This window comes from Sander lucioperca, chromosome 12 (assembly GCF_008315115.2).
Source record: "Sander lucioperca isolate FBNREF2018 chromosome 12, SLUC_FBN_1.2, whole genome shotgun sequence".
In the NCBI taxonomy this organism is placed as follows: Eukaryota; Metazoa; Chordata; class Actinopteri; order Perciformes; family Percidae; genus Sander; species Sander lucioperca.
This window is the reverse complement of record NC_050184.1, coordinates 21965259-21982758: the sequence shown is the minus strand read 5'-3', so window position 1 is coordinate 21982758 and position 17500 is coordinate 21965259. Positions and strand designations below refer to the sequence as shown.

The window sequence follows — 17500 nt, the reverse complement described above, 5'->3', positions numbered from 1 at the left end:
AACTGTGGATAGCACAAAGAAAACGAGCCAAATCGGTGCTAGCATCACGGAGCTGCTGCAGCTAACGCCCAGAGCTCCTGTTAGCTAAAACGCCAGTTATGGGGGCATAAGATAAAGAGTGCCTTTGGGCCTCTTAACAGACACACAATGCAATTAAAATGTCTGTGCAACATGAACAGGGCCCTTACATGACAACAAGATGCGTTTTCAACTCAGACATCCTGCTGCTAGCTTGTCCTGCTAGCTGCCGTCTGGGAGTGTGTTCAGCCCGGTTCAGCCTGGCTTCTGTGGTAATCATCACGCAGCAGTTCCGTGTGTATTTGTAGCTCATCTATTGTGTGTGACATGGATCTGGCGTTGGTGAGTAGGAGTCTTTGCAGTGGCGATTGGTGTGGTAGTTTTCTTAGCCAGGCTAGCAGGCCCGGCCGGCGTCCTTGCCTCTGCTTCCGCCTGCGTCGCCTCCCGCGGCCGACAACAATCCAACTAGTGCCCGCTGGTCTGGTGCATGTCCTCCGCAGGACAGGTCTTGTTGTCAGGTAAGTCATGTTGCACAGACATTTTAATTGCATTTTGTGTCTGTTAAGAGGCCCAAAGGCACTCTTTATCTTATGCCCCCATAACTGGCGTTTTACCTCACTGGGAGCTCTGGGCGTTAGCTGCAGCAGCTCTGTGATGCTAGCACGATTCACCTGTCGACAGTTCTCACATACGTATAGCGATCAAGATTAACGTAAAAATTGCCTGGAGTTCTACTTTAAACATAAAGTCATAGAGGCACGAGGAGTACAATGGTTCAGCAAAATCACTACACAACTTATCACATTGTTACAGCTGACATATTTACATATTTACAGGAACTTCTAGATGTGTGTGGGTGTTTAGTTAGGAGTGGTGTGATCTCTCTCTCTTTGTCTCTGGCTCAATTCAATTCAAACAAGCTTTATTGGCTTAAAGTTATAGTCCCCCCCCCCCCCACCCCCTCGTGTCTGGACACGCTCTGCATCCTCCATCAGACCGGTCTAACCACTCTACCTGACACACACACACACACACACACACACACACACACACACACACACACACACACACACACACACACACACACCATACTCCCTTTTCTGAGGAAATGAGACATGCTGGTTTAATGGTTAGCAACAGTTAGGGGAGACCAGGGATGGTTGTAACGCGTCCAATTCCTCCAATCAGGAACAAGTTTGGAATCACCTGACTCGTTCTAACCATGCTCTGTTTAGTCCTTAATACACACATGAAGAAGCAGCTTCCCGTGACTAACACTGCTCATTTTTAGGTAAGAAAGTATTATTTTTGTCCCTCATTTCTTTTTGTGATAGCATGGCCATCTTTGTAGTTCAACTCAACAAACCTAAATCTTGTTTATTGTCTTTATGGATATCTTTCATGCAGGTTGTTAGTGCTGATGTTTTAAATGTTAGCTGTAAATTAAGATAGTTCTCTTGGAAAAAGAGACACACACACACACACACACACACACACACACACACACACACACACACACACACACACACACACACACAGAGACACACACAGAGACACACACACACACAGAGACATACACACACACACAGAGACACACAGACATACACACACACACACAGAGACACACACACACACACACACACACACACACACACACACACACACACACAGAGACAGACACACACACAGAGACACACACACACACACACACACACACACACACACACACACACACAGAGACACACACACACACACACATACACACACACACACACACACACACACACACACACACACACAGAGACACACACAGACACACACACACACACACACACACACACACAGACACACACAGACATACACACACACACACACACACACACACACACAGAGACAGACACACACACAGAGACACACACACACACACACACACACAGACATACACACAGAGACACACATACACACACAAACACACACACACACACACACACACACACACACAGACATACACACACACACACACACACACACAGACACACACACATACACACACACACACAGAGACACACACACACACACATACACACACATACACACACACACACACACACACACACACACACACATACACACACAGAGACACACATACACACACTATAGGAACACTAACCCAGACTATGGGGGGGGGGGTAAAGTGTAACATTTGACTCCCTGTGTTTGAGAGTGAACTCCATTAGTGTTTGGGTTGCAGAGATAACAGCTACTCCATTTAATAGCAGACACATGGAACTAGTTTGGATGACATTTTGAACCCACTGGCTTAAAAAAAAGCTCCAAGAGACAGACAGAAATGTCCAAACTGTTCTAACTGTCCCTGGTCTCCTCTACAGAAGAGGTGAAGATTTAAAATCTCACAACCGCTTTCCTGCAGTCACATTTGTTTCTCTCTCTTTTTATTATCTCTAGATTTAATCAGTCCTCAGTTTTCCACCTCCTCGCCTCGTCCTGTTGTCCTTCCCTTACACACACTGACTCAGTGTGCTGTGACACATTTGGTTTCCCAGAAACATTTGGGATGATTAATGTGTTACAGTAGCTCTAAACGTTATTCACTATGTCGATTCCCATCAGTCAAATGACCTTAAAGGTGCTCTAAGTGATGTTGGGTGACGTCACTTCTTGTTGCCGTTCAAAGTATTTTCAAACGAAACGAGACTAGCTCGCCCCTCCCTCCTCCTCTTCCCGTCCACTCCCCCTCCCTTCCACACACTAACCCCCCCACCCCCAAATCCTTCTTGTTGGTTATTGGCTGGAACACTGTTTGTTATGTTTGGTGGTGCAGGTTGGCACAGTTTGTTTTGGTTGATGTTTGTGGAGCCTGGGCTACAGAGACCGTGTTTTTTACAGTGTGTTCAGGGGACAGGCAGCTAGCAGATAGTGAGATGGTTTTTTTTGTCTTTAGTTACTAGTTACTTTACACATTAAGATTACTGCACACAGAACACATGTAGTTTATAAATCTGATGTTTGATTCTAAAGTAAACTAGCCGACAATATAACGGCTACAAGTCACGCTGAGATGATCAGACCATTAAACACACAACTGGTTGATCCTTTACACCAGTGTTTCTCAAACTTTTTTCAATATTTTCCCTCCTCTGAATTGCTTTTAAGCCAAGTTCCCCCTGACCAGCGCAAAACATTTTTGGTAGAAAAGAAAGTGTATATAAAGAGGAACAATACGGCGCCGTCAGTCATAGATTCACTAAACAACGTTCAACATTTAAATGCTACATTTCAAATGTTTAGAATCCATCACTTAAAGCCCATGTTGCAGGTTAACCACCACTGTTGATTAATGGGTACATAAAGCACTCAACATATGTATATCATTGTTAAAAATGTCACCAAATAGTGTTAAAGGCCAGTTTTTACCGTTTTAGTCGTTTAATGGGTTTTTTAACGCAATTCGGTGATGACGTCACGTTGGGGAGACGTGCCTCAGCCTAGTACTAGAACTATGGTGACTGTGTATCAGCCTAGTACTAGAACTATGGTGACTGTGTATCAGCCTAGTACTAGAACTATGGTGACTGTGTATCAGCCTAGTACTAGAACTATGGTGACTGTCTCAGCCTAGTACTAGAACTATGGTGACTGTCTCAGCCTAGTACTAGAACTATGGTGACTGTGTATCAGCCTAGTACTAGAACTATGGTGACTGTGTATCAGCCTAGTACTAGAACTATGGTGACTGTGTATCAGCCTAGTACTAGAACTATGGTGACTGTGTATCAGCCTAGTACTAGAACTATGGTGACTGTCTCAGTCTAGTACTAGAACTATGGTGACTGACTGGGATGAGGAAGAGGTGGAAGAGGTGTTTTTACTGTCAGTGAATAGCAACGAGTGAAAGTCAATGTTTTCTTTATATTTAGTGACAGTGATCATGTTGTTAGCTAGTTCAGATAAGTACCGGTAATCTAGCTAGATCTAGAAATAGAAGGCATCATGCTAGCTATGGGCTAACTTGCCAGTCAGTCCCACCTGTGAAATCCCCCGACGTTGTAAACACATTTTCGATTAGATATCTCACGTTTTGATGGACCCTACTAGCTCCAGTAACAACATATTTGCCTAGTGTTGATTTATTACTTGGATGGGGATGCTGTTCGGCTTTTCACAAGTTTAGACAGCTAGCTAAAGCTACGCCGACGTTTTGCTAACGTTAGCGCAACAGCGTTAGCCTAGACGGCTAGGTAAATATTACGACTGCCTTCGTTGTTTCCTCTATCTGCGTCCACGTTGTCAACATAAGACATGTGGCGTTAGTGGCTATAGTTAGCCTGTGCTAGCGGAATTAGCTAACGTTGCGTAGCCAGCCAGCAGCTTCGGCAGTAGTTCCGGCGAGCTAACCACGACAGCTAACACATCCACAAGCGTCTCTATTTCAAACATCACTGCAGGTTGACTGCTTTTAGCAGCAGAGGTTGATTGTGGGCTACAATACTGTCGTGGTTAGCTTACCGAAATTACTACCGATTGCCGAAGTTGCTGGCTGGTTACGCAACGTTAGCTAATTCCGCTAGCATACAGGCTAACTATAGCCAGTTAGCTTTGTATGTAGCTAACAAAAACCCACCCATCTCGTAGGAGCGAAGCTTAACATTTCATTCAATAAAATGATGGTACAAAAGGAGCACTAACGCCACATGTCTTATGTTGACAACTTGGATGCAGATATAGGAAACTCCGAAGGCAGTCGTAATATTTACCTAGCTAGCAGTCCAGGCTAACGCTGTTGCGCTAACGTTAGCAAACGTCGGCGGAGCTAGCTGTCTAAACTTGTGAAAAGCCGAACAGTATCCCTGTCCAAGCTGTGTTTCACTTTCCCTCCAATATTATTATACACATAATAAAGCCACATGGACTCGGTCGAGACCAAAAGCCATATTTTGCAACACCAGTGGCACAGACCAAGACCATAGACAGTGAACAGAGACCAGTGGCACAGACCGAGACCATAGACAGTGAACAGAGACCAGTGGCACAGACCAAGACCATAGACAGTGAACAGAGACCAGTGGCACAGACCAAGACCATAGACAGTGAACAGAGACCAGTGGCACAGACCGAGACCATAGACAGTGAACAGAGACCAGTGGCACAGACCGAGACCATAGACAGTGAACAGAGACCAGTGGCACAGACCGAGACCATAGACAGTGAACAGCGACGGGGCTTTCGTCTGTCGTCTCCCCAACGTGACGTAGTGCAATGCATTGTGGGGGAAAAGAGAATCATTGCAAACCGCTGTAAAATAGTACTACTTTTTCGTATTTTATTCTGTTTTGTGATATCCATTGTATTTGATGTTGTTGGGTAACGGTTTAAATGTTTATTACCAACAAGCAAATTGCACAAATTCATTAAAAAATAAACCCTGCAACATGGGCCTTAAAGGTGCTCTAAGCCATGTTGGGTGACGTCACTTCTTGTTGACGTTCAAAGTATTTTCAAACAAAACAAGACTAGCTCGCCCCTCCCTCCTCCTCGTCCCGTCCCCTCCCCCTCCCTTCCACCTCCCTTCCACTCACTAACCCCCCCACCCCCAAATCCTTCTTGTCGGTTATTGGCTGGAACACTGTTTGTTATGTTTGGTGGTTTGTGGAGCCTAGGCTGTCTACAGAGACCGCGTTTTTTACAGTGTGTTCAGGGGACAGGCAGCTTGCAGATAGTGAGGAGATGTTTTTTACAGTGTGTTCAGGGGACAGGCAGTTAGCAGATAGTGAGGAGATGTTTGCTGTATGTGACAAAAAATGTTGTAGCCTAAAAAACGCGTGACATCACTTAGAGCACCTTTAAAGCTCTCTGAATAAATCCCTCAGGTAAAGGTAAAGGCATGCAGTTCATACGCTTTTTAATGACCATGAGGAGAAAGTAGGTCAACAGGAGCGTTTACGGGCCGGCTACTACGCACGCAGCGCTTTTAAAATTAACTTTTTTGATCACTAGCCAACATGGCTAATATAGTTTTAAAGGCCAGACCAGGCCACAGGCCACATGGTTTTTTTTGTTCTTTTTTTCTTTTCGAACTAGACTTTATTTCAGCTTTGGGTCAACGTGGGTCATAATCGATACCACACGCTGGGCACGTAGCTGACGGTTATGCCCTGTCACGACATGGTGTTCATGGGAAATGTAGGATTAGTATTACAAGCAATGTTGCCAGATAAAGATTACGTTTCCAAGCCAAACTCACACTAAACCGCCCTAATTTCTTGGCAAACAACAGACCAATCTGGCAACATGTCTGCAGCCGGCCGATTCAAACAGAGGCAGAGTTAATGTCTTCATTCATCACTAGACAAATTGTCTACTAACTTTACAATGTTACCCTCCAAAGTAGGGCTGGGCAATATATCGATATTATATCGATATCGTGATATGAGACTAGATATCGTCTTAGATTTGGGATATCGTAATATGGTAATATGGCATAAGTGTAGTCAGTCCCTGGTGTTAAAGGCTGCATTACAGTAAAGTGATGTAATGTTCTGAACTTACCAGACTGTTCTAGCTGTTCTATTATTTCCCTTTACCCACTTAGTCATTATATCCACATTACTGATGATTATATATCTAAAATCTAAGTGTGAAGATATTTTGTTAAAGCACCAATTGTCAACCCTAGAATATCACCGCAATATCAATATCGAGGTATTTGGTCAAGAATATAGTGATATCTGATTTTCTCCTTATCGCCCTGCCCTACTCCAAAGTTAATTTTACCTGCATTTGGCAGGTTGGCCGGTGTCAATTTAAAGTGCCCATATTATGAAAAAATCACTTTTTCTAGGATTTGGGGTGTTATGTTGTGTCTCTGGTGCTTCCACACACATACAAACTTTGAAAAAAATCCATCCATGCTGTTTAGAGTGAGATACAGTTTCTGAATGTGTCCTGCCTTCAGCCTCTGGGTGAGCTGGTCAACATCGGCACGGCTTGTGACGTCACAAGCCGAAACGAGCAGGCTAACCGCAAACATGCAACGCACCTAGCATGCTACCTAGCAAAGCACTGCTACAACACACACAAGTTCACCATAATCTACAAAAGAACTACTTCCATGTGCGCCCTCATTTAGAAGTCTCCCAGCTAATCCTGCCTTGTAACTGACCGAAGTTGTAGAAACAGCCTTTCTTTTACTGTCTATGGAGCTAGCTAGCTGACATGATCTACATCTGAGCTACTGGGCATGTGCAGTGCAATCAAAGATAGTACAGAAGAAGAAGAAGAAACGAGGTCTCACTCTGTAGCTAAAACAGAGACCAGCTGAAAAGAGGATCTGTAGCAGTGAGAGAGAGCGGTGCAGTACAACAACAATATGGTGTTTTTTTGAAAATTAAACCATGTAAACCTATTCTGGTACAACCTTAAAATACAATTATGAACCTGAAAATGAGCATAATATGGCTGCTTTAAAGCCCTGATTGCACCTGTAACGTACGCGGAGACCTTCTAAAGCTTTAGTGGGTAACTTTTTTATATATTTAATGAACGTCTGTTACATTCAAGCCATACATGTACTCCAGTACTGTACTTCAGTCCAGATGTTGAGGTACTAATACTTTACTTGAGGCTTTTCTTTTCCTGCCACTTTCTACTTCTACTCCGTTACATTCATCTGTTACAGCTTTAGTTACTAGTTACTTTAGTTACTCCGCTACATTCACCTGTTACAGCTTTAGTTACTAGTTACTTTAGTTACTCCGCTACATTCACCTGTTACAGCTTTAGTTACTAGTTACTTTACACTTAAGATTACTACACACAAAACACATGTAGTTTATAAATCTGATGTTTGATTCTAAAGTAAACTAGCCGACAATATAACGGCTACAAGTCACGCTGAGATGATCAGACCATTAAACACACAACTGGTTGATCCTTTACACCAGTGTTTCTCAAACTTTTTTCAATATTTTCCCTCCTCTGAATTGCTTTTAAGCCAAGTTCCCCCTGACCAGCGCAAAACATTTTTGGTAGAAAAGAAAGTGTATATAAAGAGGAACAATACGGCGCCGTCAGTCATAGATTCACTAAACAACGTTTAACATTTAAATGCTACATTTCAAATGTTTAGAATCCATCACTTAAATAATTCATTATTATAGTATGATTATTGTAGGAATTATGCATGACATATTTTGTAATAATTAGCATTTTTGCAAAAATTCCACGTACCCCCTGCAGTCCTCCAGAGTACCCCTAGGGCGACAGGTACCCCCTGCAGTCCTCCAGAGTACCCCTAGGGGGACACGTACCCCCTGCAGTCCTCCAGAGTACCCCTAGGGCGACAGGTACCCCCTGCAGTCCTCCAGAGTACCCCTAGGGGGACACGTACCCCCTGCAGTCCTCCAGAGTACCCCTAGGGGGACAGGTACCCCCTGCAGTCCTCCAGAGTACCCCTAGGGGGACACGTACCCCCATTTGAGAAACTGCTTTACACTTTCTAAAATGGGAGGATTATTCTTTACTTTTAATACTTTAACTACATTTTCCTGATGATACTTACACACTTTTACTTAAAGAAGTAAGTACATTTTTTACTGCAGGACTTTTACTGTAACAGAGTATTTTCACAGTGTGGTATTAGTACTTTAACAGCAGTAATCTGAGTACTTCTTCCACTGCTGGTCATCAGTGAAACTAACAGGGCTGTCCTTGATTAAAGACATTCTCAGTCGACTAACACTCATATGATTTGTCCACTTATCCATTAAATTGACAGATCTGTAAAAAGTGACAAAAACCTCAAAAAGCAATTATTTATTTTATGAAAAAGCACCAAAAACCTCTTATAAGTGACAAAAGGAGACCAACCATGTGGCTCTTTCTACTCAGACAGAACTCAGCCTGTCTAGATTGTTTTCTCGTGTTATTTTGGACTTTGCACATAAACTCTTCTTCTGTTTCCTCCTCAGTTCAACCATGAGGTGGCGCTCTCCTTGTCTTCCTCTCCTCCTCGTCTCTCTCCTTGCTCTGTCGTTCGGAGGAGCTGCAGATTTCAAGATCTGCTCCTACAACGTGCAGGAATTCAACCTCGACAAATCAGCGGACTACCGAGTACTGTACACTCTCACACGGGTAGGACACTATACACAATACTCCGACATCTCCACCACGGTTACAGTACACTTCAATCTGATATATCTTCTCTCTCTCCGTCTGTCTCTCTCTCTGTTCTGTCTGTCTGTCTCGTCTGTCTGTCTGTCTGACTGTCTGTCTGTCTGCAGATTGTGTCTCGCTGTGACATCTGTCTCCTGCTACATGTGACAGATTTTGACGGTAAAGGCATCCAAGCTCTGCTGGCGTCTCTCAACAGGTAAAGATTATAGGAGAGGTTTTTAACAACCTGGCAACCTAAACTTTTCCTTTTCATTGTTACTGACGGTTTCTAACGGCGGTCCGTAGTTCAGTTATGAGCAGACTTTCTAAAGGCCACTTATGCACGACAATCTATCTCTGTATCAGTCGCACAACTTTCACGTCTCCGTCAAAGCTTTCTTTCTCCCATCGGTGTCTTTAGATAAATATTTGTACATTTTAATGACCCCAAAAAATAAAATGAGAAACCCATCGGAGCTGCAAAGATGAATTGCAATTGGTCAACTATTAAGTTAACTACAACTATTCTGATAATCCATTAATCAGGTTGAGGCATTTCTTATGTAAAAACAGGTAAACTATTGCGATGTCAGCTTGTTAAATGTGAATTTGTTCTAGTTTCTTCTCTCCTCTGGGACAGGAAACTCAAGATCTTTTGGAGTTTTTTCATATCATGGTACCTGCTCGACTCTCCTCTCCTTTTCTGGTTTTCCGTTCTGATAATAGTCCCTGGAACCTGCTAACAGGTACTTTATGTAGTACCACCTCCGTCCAGGTTCCCAGCGAGCTGAGGCGATACCAAAAGGTGACGTGAAAGCCTGCAGACTCCTGATTGGTCGGAGAGAATCGTCACTAATCACTGCGTCATTATTGCTATAGCAACAGACGGGGAGGGGGGGGTCCTGGACAAACCTGCCATTTTTAAATAGTTTCGCCATCGTTTTTTTTTTTTTTGCTGCCTCCAGCTTCTTTAGAAACTAAATGTGTCTTCTGACAAACAGCCTCATGCTGAGAATCACACACACACCTTCCACTGTGTGTGTGTGTGTGTGTGTGTGTGTGTGCGTGTGTGTGTTTTCTGGCAAACAGCCACATGCCGAGAATCAAAAACACACCTTCCACGTTCTGTGTCTGTGACGCGTCAGGTCACGGCAGTTCCCTGCGGCGTCGCTATGACGACCAGCCACGCTCACCTCAGGCATGAGGTGGTACTAAATCTGCGATGGAAGGAGGAGAACGGGACACCGCGGCCGGGCCGAGCCGAGCTGGTACCATGTAGTGGAAAAACGCCTTTTGAGTTGTGGACAAAACAAGATATATGAGGAAGTCATCTTGGGCTTTTTGGGAAACACTGATCCACATTTTAGAACTACTCATCCATTCATCCATTCATCCAGAACATAATCCAGCATGAAGATAATCAGTAGTTGCAGCCCTGAAGCTGAGGTTTGTAGATTTTAATGAGCCAGATAAAAGACAGCGAGTCTTTTAGTTTCAGATGTTTCTGAAGTAAGACAGAGTTCATTACACCGTTCAGAGAACGCACAAAAGCACAGAAGATCTGTTTTTCATAATACAATCAAATGATAAGTCTCTGTGGTGTAATGTTGACCAAACGTCCCCTACTGAGCTGACAGGTGTACTAACGCATCATGTGGTCATTGTGTGTGCTGTCTGCCTCCAACAGGGCGACCGACAGGTACAGTGGACTTTATCAGCATGTGTGACATATTTTAATCATCATTAATCATCTCTGTCACCTCTATTTACCCACTTTACTAACCCTGACATCACAGCTAACACTTTATTTTGGACAGTCGCTGTTACAGAAACTCTGCAACTTACCAAAATAAAGTGTTATATACAAATTATTTACAATGCAAGAGAATAAAAAAAAATACTTAAAAATACTATAAACTAAAAGCCCTGAGGGTAGGAGTAGAGGGGGGTATCTCTGGGGAGCTTATGCCCCGCATGAACACAAACAGAAAACAAAAGCTCTAAATACCAGAACACCTGCTGAAACAAGAGGAACGAAAAGCACGTACATATGTTTGTTTTGGTGCCAAATTGCCCAATTTAACTCAAATGATATATAGTGCTCAGCATAAGTTTATGAACCCATGCTAAAGTTGACTAAAAAGAGGAATAAAAAAATCATCTTTTGGAAATTGATTTAATGCCTTAATTAAACAAATGAGGAAAAATCCAACCTTTAAGGACACCAGTTTTCTTTATGAATGAATAATGTATCGTACATAAATAAATGTTCTTCCTTAAAATGCAGGGGGGAATAAGTCAGTACACCCCTATGTTAAATTCCCATAGAGACAGGCAGACTTTTATTTTGAAAGGCCAGTTATTACATGGATCCAGGATACTATGCATCCTGATAAAGTTCCCTTGGCCCCCACATCATCACATACCCTTCACCATACCCCCACATCATCACATACCCTTCACCATACCCCCACATCATCACATACCCTTCACCATACCCCACATCATCACATACCCTTCACCATACCCCCACATCATCACATACCCTTCACCATACCCCCACATCATCACATACCCTTCACCATACCCCACATCATCACATACCCTTCACCATACCCCACATCATCACATACCCTTCACCATACCCCCCCCCCATCATCACATACCCTTCACCATACCTAGAGATTGGCATGGGGTACTTTCCATAAAATCATCTCTCAATGCAAATCAAACCAGCTATTAGGATAACCGACATAAAACCGTGTGTGTGTGTGTGTGTGTGTGTGTGTGTGTGTGTGTGTGTGGCTATTTTAATTCCAAAGGCCAAGGGAACTTTATCAGGATGCATAGTATCCTGGATCCATGAAATAACTGGCCTTTCAAAATAAAAGTCTGCCTGCCTCTATGGGAATTTAACATAGGGGTGTACTGACTTATGCCCCCTGCATTTTAAGGAATAACATTTATTTATTTACGATACATTATTCATTCATAAAGAAAATTGGTGTCCTTTAAGGTTGGATTTTTCCTTTTTTTTTTTTTTTTTTATTAAGACATTAAGATCAATTTCCAAAAGATGATTTTTTTTATTCCCTCTTTTAGTCAACTTTAGCATGGCTTCATAAACACTGTAAACCCGAATAAGTTACCAGAACTCAAAAAATGTGAGGCAATCAGTTGCCACAATTTTTTTAAGTTGATTAACTTAAAAGTCAAAATTTTCCAGAACTTAAAAGGTTGGATGAATTGCTACATGTACCTTTTGATAACAGTTAAATTAAAAGTGCTCATTTAACTCAACTCAAATATTTGCAGTTAATATGACTTACAGTTTTCTGTTAAGGCAGCTCAATTATTTTCAGTTATTATGACTTAAAGTTTTGAGTTTACAAACCACAGGAATAAGTTCACAGAACTTTAAAAAAATAAGTACACAACCACACCAGTTTATGTTAACCAAACTCAATATTTATTAGTTTGTGTTGTCATTGTTTTAAGTACACATTAGTCAAATATGTTGAGTTTGTTTACTTAAAAACATGTGACTCAAAACTTAAAAATTTTGTGGCAACTGATTGCCTCACTTACATTAAGTTTACCTAACTTAATATATCTAAAAGTCATGAAAGTCCGCTTTTGAACAGTTAAATTTAAAATTAAATACAAAAATAAATAAACATTTATAAATTAAAATAAATAGAATAAAAAAATAATTTTAAAATATACTTAAATAAATTGTATATAAATAAATAAATACATTTGAGAGATTTTTAAGAAGAAAAACTTCTAGCCTTCCAAATGTGTTCCTGGTCACTTAAGGAACACACCGACTTATTGGGATTTTAGCTTATTCCCCATATCCCCCAGAGTTAGATAAGTCCATACATACCCTTCTCATCTCCGTGCGTGTCTGACGCACCCACTGCTAGCTGCTGAGAAACAGCCATCTTCTAACCGTATACATACTGACAACTATTCTCAGAAAGGGTGAAGCACTGATACTTCTGCTACTTGGGCAGAGTGATTTGCACCTGAGAAGCCCCGTGGTGAGGAGCAGAGAGTTCGCCTGGAGTTCTGCAAGCAAATCACTCCACCCAAGTAGCAGTGCTTTGCCTTCTGAGAATATAGTTCCCAGTTTGTATACAGTTAGAAGATGGCTGTGTCTCATGTGACCTTGTTATTCGTACACGCTGTGACTATACAAATCACAACATGTAAATAGGAAAATGTTGGCGTTATTTTGTCACTTATTAGGAGCATAGATGGAGCCGGTTACCTCCAGGATCTGTGCTAAGCTAGGCGTGGGTGCATCAGACAGAGTTACGACACGCACGGAGATGAGAAGGGTATGTATGGACTTATCGAACTCTGGGGGATACGGGGAATAAGCCCCAATAAGTAGGCGTGTTGCTTTAAGGCCCTAGGAAATAAATATGTATCACAAATTTCTGATATTGACCAGACAACTAATCAGATAGTCAGGAAAATAATCGGAGTAATCAAAAACAATAATAAATAATACCAAAATGAAATTATTGTTTGCTACAGCTATAAAAGAAAAAAAACACTGCTTTTGGCTTCCTGGTTAATTCCTGAGTAAGGCAACAGGGCAGCAATTTGGGTGAAATTTCAAAAATTCTATAGACTGTTTAAGAACATTTTCACTTAAAACTCTAAAATGTAAATGTTTTACATAACCAGTATCAAATGCACAGTGAAATGTGGGTCATCTTGTGCAGCCCACAATGGTTAAGAAAAACATTAAAACATACAAAACATTAGCGTTACTTTTGCATTATATTAATGAGAACAAAGGCATATTGTGTAGTTTGGGCCTATTGGCTGAACACCTGCAAAGTAGTGCAGTAACTTTTTGAGGCATTATTTAGACAAAAGGAGATAACTTTGAACTAGCCTTTTATAATGCTTTACCCTGCAGCCTTTTTTCAGATGAGTTTCTACATCATTAAGCCATTCTTGAGGGTCTGCAACCTTGGTGGTAGTTTACCACTTTCTAACCTGTTCACATCTTTAATGCAATCAGACAAATGGCAAACATAAAGTGGACTAATTGCAAAATTCACAAAGCTCATTTGAATCATTGAACCTGTTCAATGTTCCACTGGGTCAACCTATGAAATGTGTAAAAATCTATTTACCTGTTCATCATTGATTTTTTTTTAATTTTAGCCAGAGCATCTGCTGTCTTCCCAGTTTTTGATGCCTTCTGTCTGAATAAGGTCATCGGTTGAGGAAGATGGCGGTCAAGCTCAGGATAGTATGTGTTGGGCAGGTTCTGATTTGTAATCCGCTGGAACTCTGCATACAACTGCATAGAAATAACAGCAGGAGGAGAATACAGCAACAACACTTAAAAAAAACAGTCCAATTTGAAGAATCTAACACATATTTATAAAGCAAAAATATTGGCCAAATGAGTAAGAATCACAATTTTCACTTTAAAAGAGAGAGCTGATCCATATTACCTCAGACTCTATTTTGAGACCAGGCCAGAGGTCCATGAGCTCGTTCACTGGTGGGCAGGATATCACTATGGTCTGTCGGCATAGGGGAAATGTGGTCTCCACCATCTTTCTTCAACAATATTTGCAAGCAAATACAAAGTAAAATATGATCTGTTCAGTGCCAAAGGTTAAATATCAATTAGGAAGATGATATTCGTGAACAGAAGACATTCATGAACTGTTGACTTGAATACGGCAAAAAGCATTATTTTGATCAAACAGGCAAGTAGAATAAACAAATGATATGTGTATGTGGGAGTGTGTATGATTTAGGGTTACCACACTAAAACATTGTCTGAAAAAAAAAAACCAATTTAAGTTACTGGTATTTAGAGGTGTGTGTGTGTGTGTCATTGGATTACCTGGTATCTTTATCACATCTCCAGTTATCTTCCTTAACTTTTTGAAACTGGAACAGAGAGATGCAAAGGCATAAACTGATCTGAAACTGAACAAGTAAAAGCATTCAAAGAGTGTCGAATTATAAATACTTATAAATGTTCCCTGTTAATGATCTTTTCATTTGATCCCTAAAGTGTGAAGTTACTAAAGCCATCAAGCAAAATTAACATTACTGTAAAGAAAAGCAGCAGCACTTGAACCTTACTGCATGCTTAATCAACAATAATGCCATTTCTACAAACCAAAGCTTTACTGTTAAGGGTTTTTACTTTATTCATCTTTGTCATGAAAAGCAGCTTGCCTCCAGCAGGGTCGTTTGTTTTAAAACCAACGCAACACAAGTGGGCGAGCACGGGCAGTTGACTCGTGTTCTGTTAACAGCAATCTCCGTGTCTCAGACAGTCTGCTCACACAGAATTTAAAACGAGCGTCCCTAGAAGCTACAGGGAGCGCGGACTTGCAGTGTAGGAACTCAGTTTGACTCATTATGCTCGTTTATGCTCTTTTAATATGATATTGGACCTTAGCGGTGCACTATTGAAAGTTTCCATCAACAAAAAACTAACTATCGCATATGAGGTGTCTGTTAGTGCTTCTACTAACAACTCATTTTCTAACACCACCTTTAAGCGGGGAATGAGCGTGTGATTACTAGATTCATCCGTCGTAAAATTCTTCAGTGAGTCTGGTAGTGGTGGGTCGCTAGCTGTGCTGCTGGAGTGTGTAACGTTAGTGGTCGCGCTAATTAGCTAGCTAGCTAGCTAGCTCTTTAGCAGCTAACCTATATCTGACAAGTTGCCAATCCCTACAAGACTTCCGTGATAAGCCAGTGAAGGGCGGGGGCTTGGAGAAGTTCTACACTCTCTGAGACAAACGCATGTAAAAATGTATAATGTATAAAAGAAGTAAAAGTGAATGAATATTAACATTCAAAACTTACAGTAAGTCCAGTGAGGCTGATTGCTGCTGCTTAGGTAGTAACTTCTGCAAGCCTACTGTCTGTTGCTTCCCGCCTTGCTGCGTTGTTCAAACTTTTCTTCTTCTGTTTTTTTCCAAAGAGCGGTAAGGAAGGTAGTATGCATATTAGCACCACCTTCTGCTTCGCAGGTTGAATCAGAGATTAACTCGGCATAAAAAATGATCCCTGCAGCTGCTCAACACTTAAATAAAAATAAAAAATATATAAGCAACATTAAATTGATGACAATAAAAATGCAAAAAATAAATACATTTTGTCCTCCACTAATGTCTAATGCATTTCAGACCATTTGCCTCAATCAAATTGTTACTGTTTTAAAAATACAAAAAATAAATAAAATAAATACATGTTGTCTTCCACTAATGTCTAATGCATTTCAGACCATTTGCTGATTGCAATTTATTTATTATGATCAATTTTACTTATTTGGTGAAGCACTTTGAGATTTTATTGTATTTTAACATGTGCTATATAAATTAAGTTTTTTTTTTAAATAACCCCTATTTGAAACAATAGAAATAACAGGACTTTATCATTCTTAGTATGTAATTACTTAATTCTATTAGGTTGCACTTAAGTTATGTTTTTAAGTTATGCTTACTTATACACAAAATAGTTCCATTTAATCAAAAATTATTAGTTAACAATACTCAAAAATGAAGAACATGTTACACCAACTTGACAAAATTAAGTTAGTATAACTTTTTCTAAAATTTTGAGTATACCCCACTTAATCTATTTAATTACTTTGAACATTCGGGTTTACAGTGAACTTATGAGCACCACTGTACCTGAACAAGGCTTTCTTTGCTCTTTCTGGTGATGTTTAACTTATTTATAATCTCTGGGGGATGGCCATAGATTTATTTGGCTATGGAATGGAAATGTGGGATTTGCAAGCGGCTCTTCTTACATAAGAACTGCGTCCGATGGTGTCTATTCTGAGGGTATAAACTATTAATCAACATGGGATAAAAAGCATGATTTCTACTTATTTGTTTATATTGTAAAACTGAATCGGGGTTGTTGTGCATGTGGTGTTCTGTGAGAAACCTCTTTTAAAACAGGTAATTTAGGGGAGAATATGCTAATAATGCTCAGCTAACTGAGGGACTTCAGATACTTGATTTAAAGAGTGTCTGGTGGAACAACAATCTGTGAAACCAGAACCAAGCTGTAATGTAACCCTACAGGGCTAATGTTCAGCATCAGTCAGATAAGAATGAATTAACAGCACAGCTGTAGTTCAGAGTGGATCCACTGCCGTCTGTCTGCGTTGTCTCAGTAAATAACATTTTCTCTGTTTGTGTGTTGAGGTATGACAGCTACACCTACCAATCAGTGGCCAGTAAGAGTCTGGGAGACCCTGGCGATCTGCAGCAGTACGTTTTCCTCTACAGGTAAG

General features: G+C 41.0%; 1 protein-coding gene across 2 annotated transcripts in view; it reads left to right on the top strand.

Moving 5' to 3' along the window:
* The window catches only part of LOC116059195 (deoxyribonuclease-1-like 1), a 24751-nt gene that overhangs the window by 3568 nt on the left and 3683 nt on the right, over positions 1-17500 (top strand). Inside the window, exons 2-5 of one of the 2 annotated variants that reach the window (XM_031312148.2) lie at positions 9006-9168; positions 9318-9406; positions 10877-10888; positions 17412-17495. In XM_031312148.2, coding sequence (XP_031168008.1) covers positions 9013-9168; positions 9318-9406; positions 10877-10888; positions 17412-17495 — 341 coding nt within the window. In that variant the 5' untranslated portion in view covers positions 9006-9012. The remainder of the gene's footprint in view (positions 1-9005; positions 9169-9317; positions 9407-10876; positions 10889-17411; positions 17496-17500) is intronic. The other variant, XM_031312149.2, reaches the window with a different exon arrangement.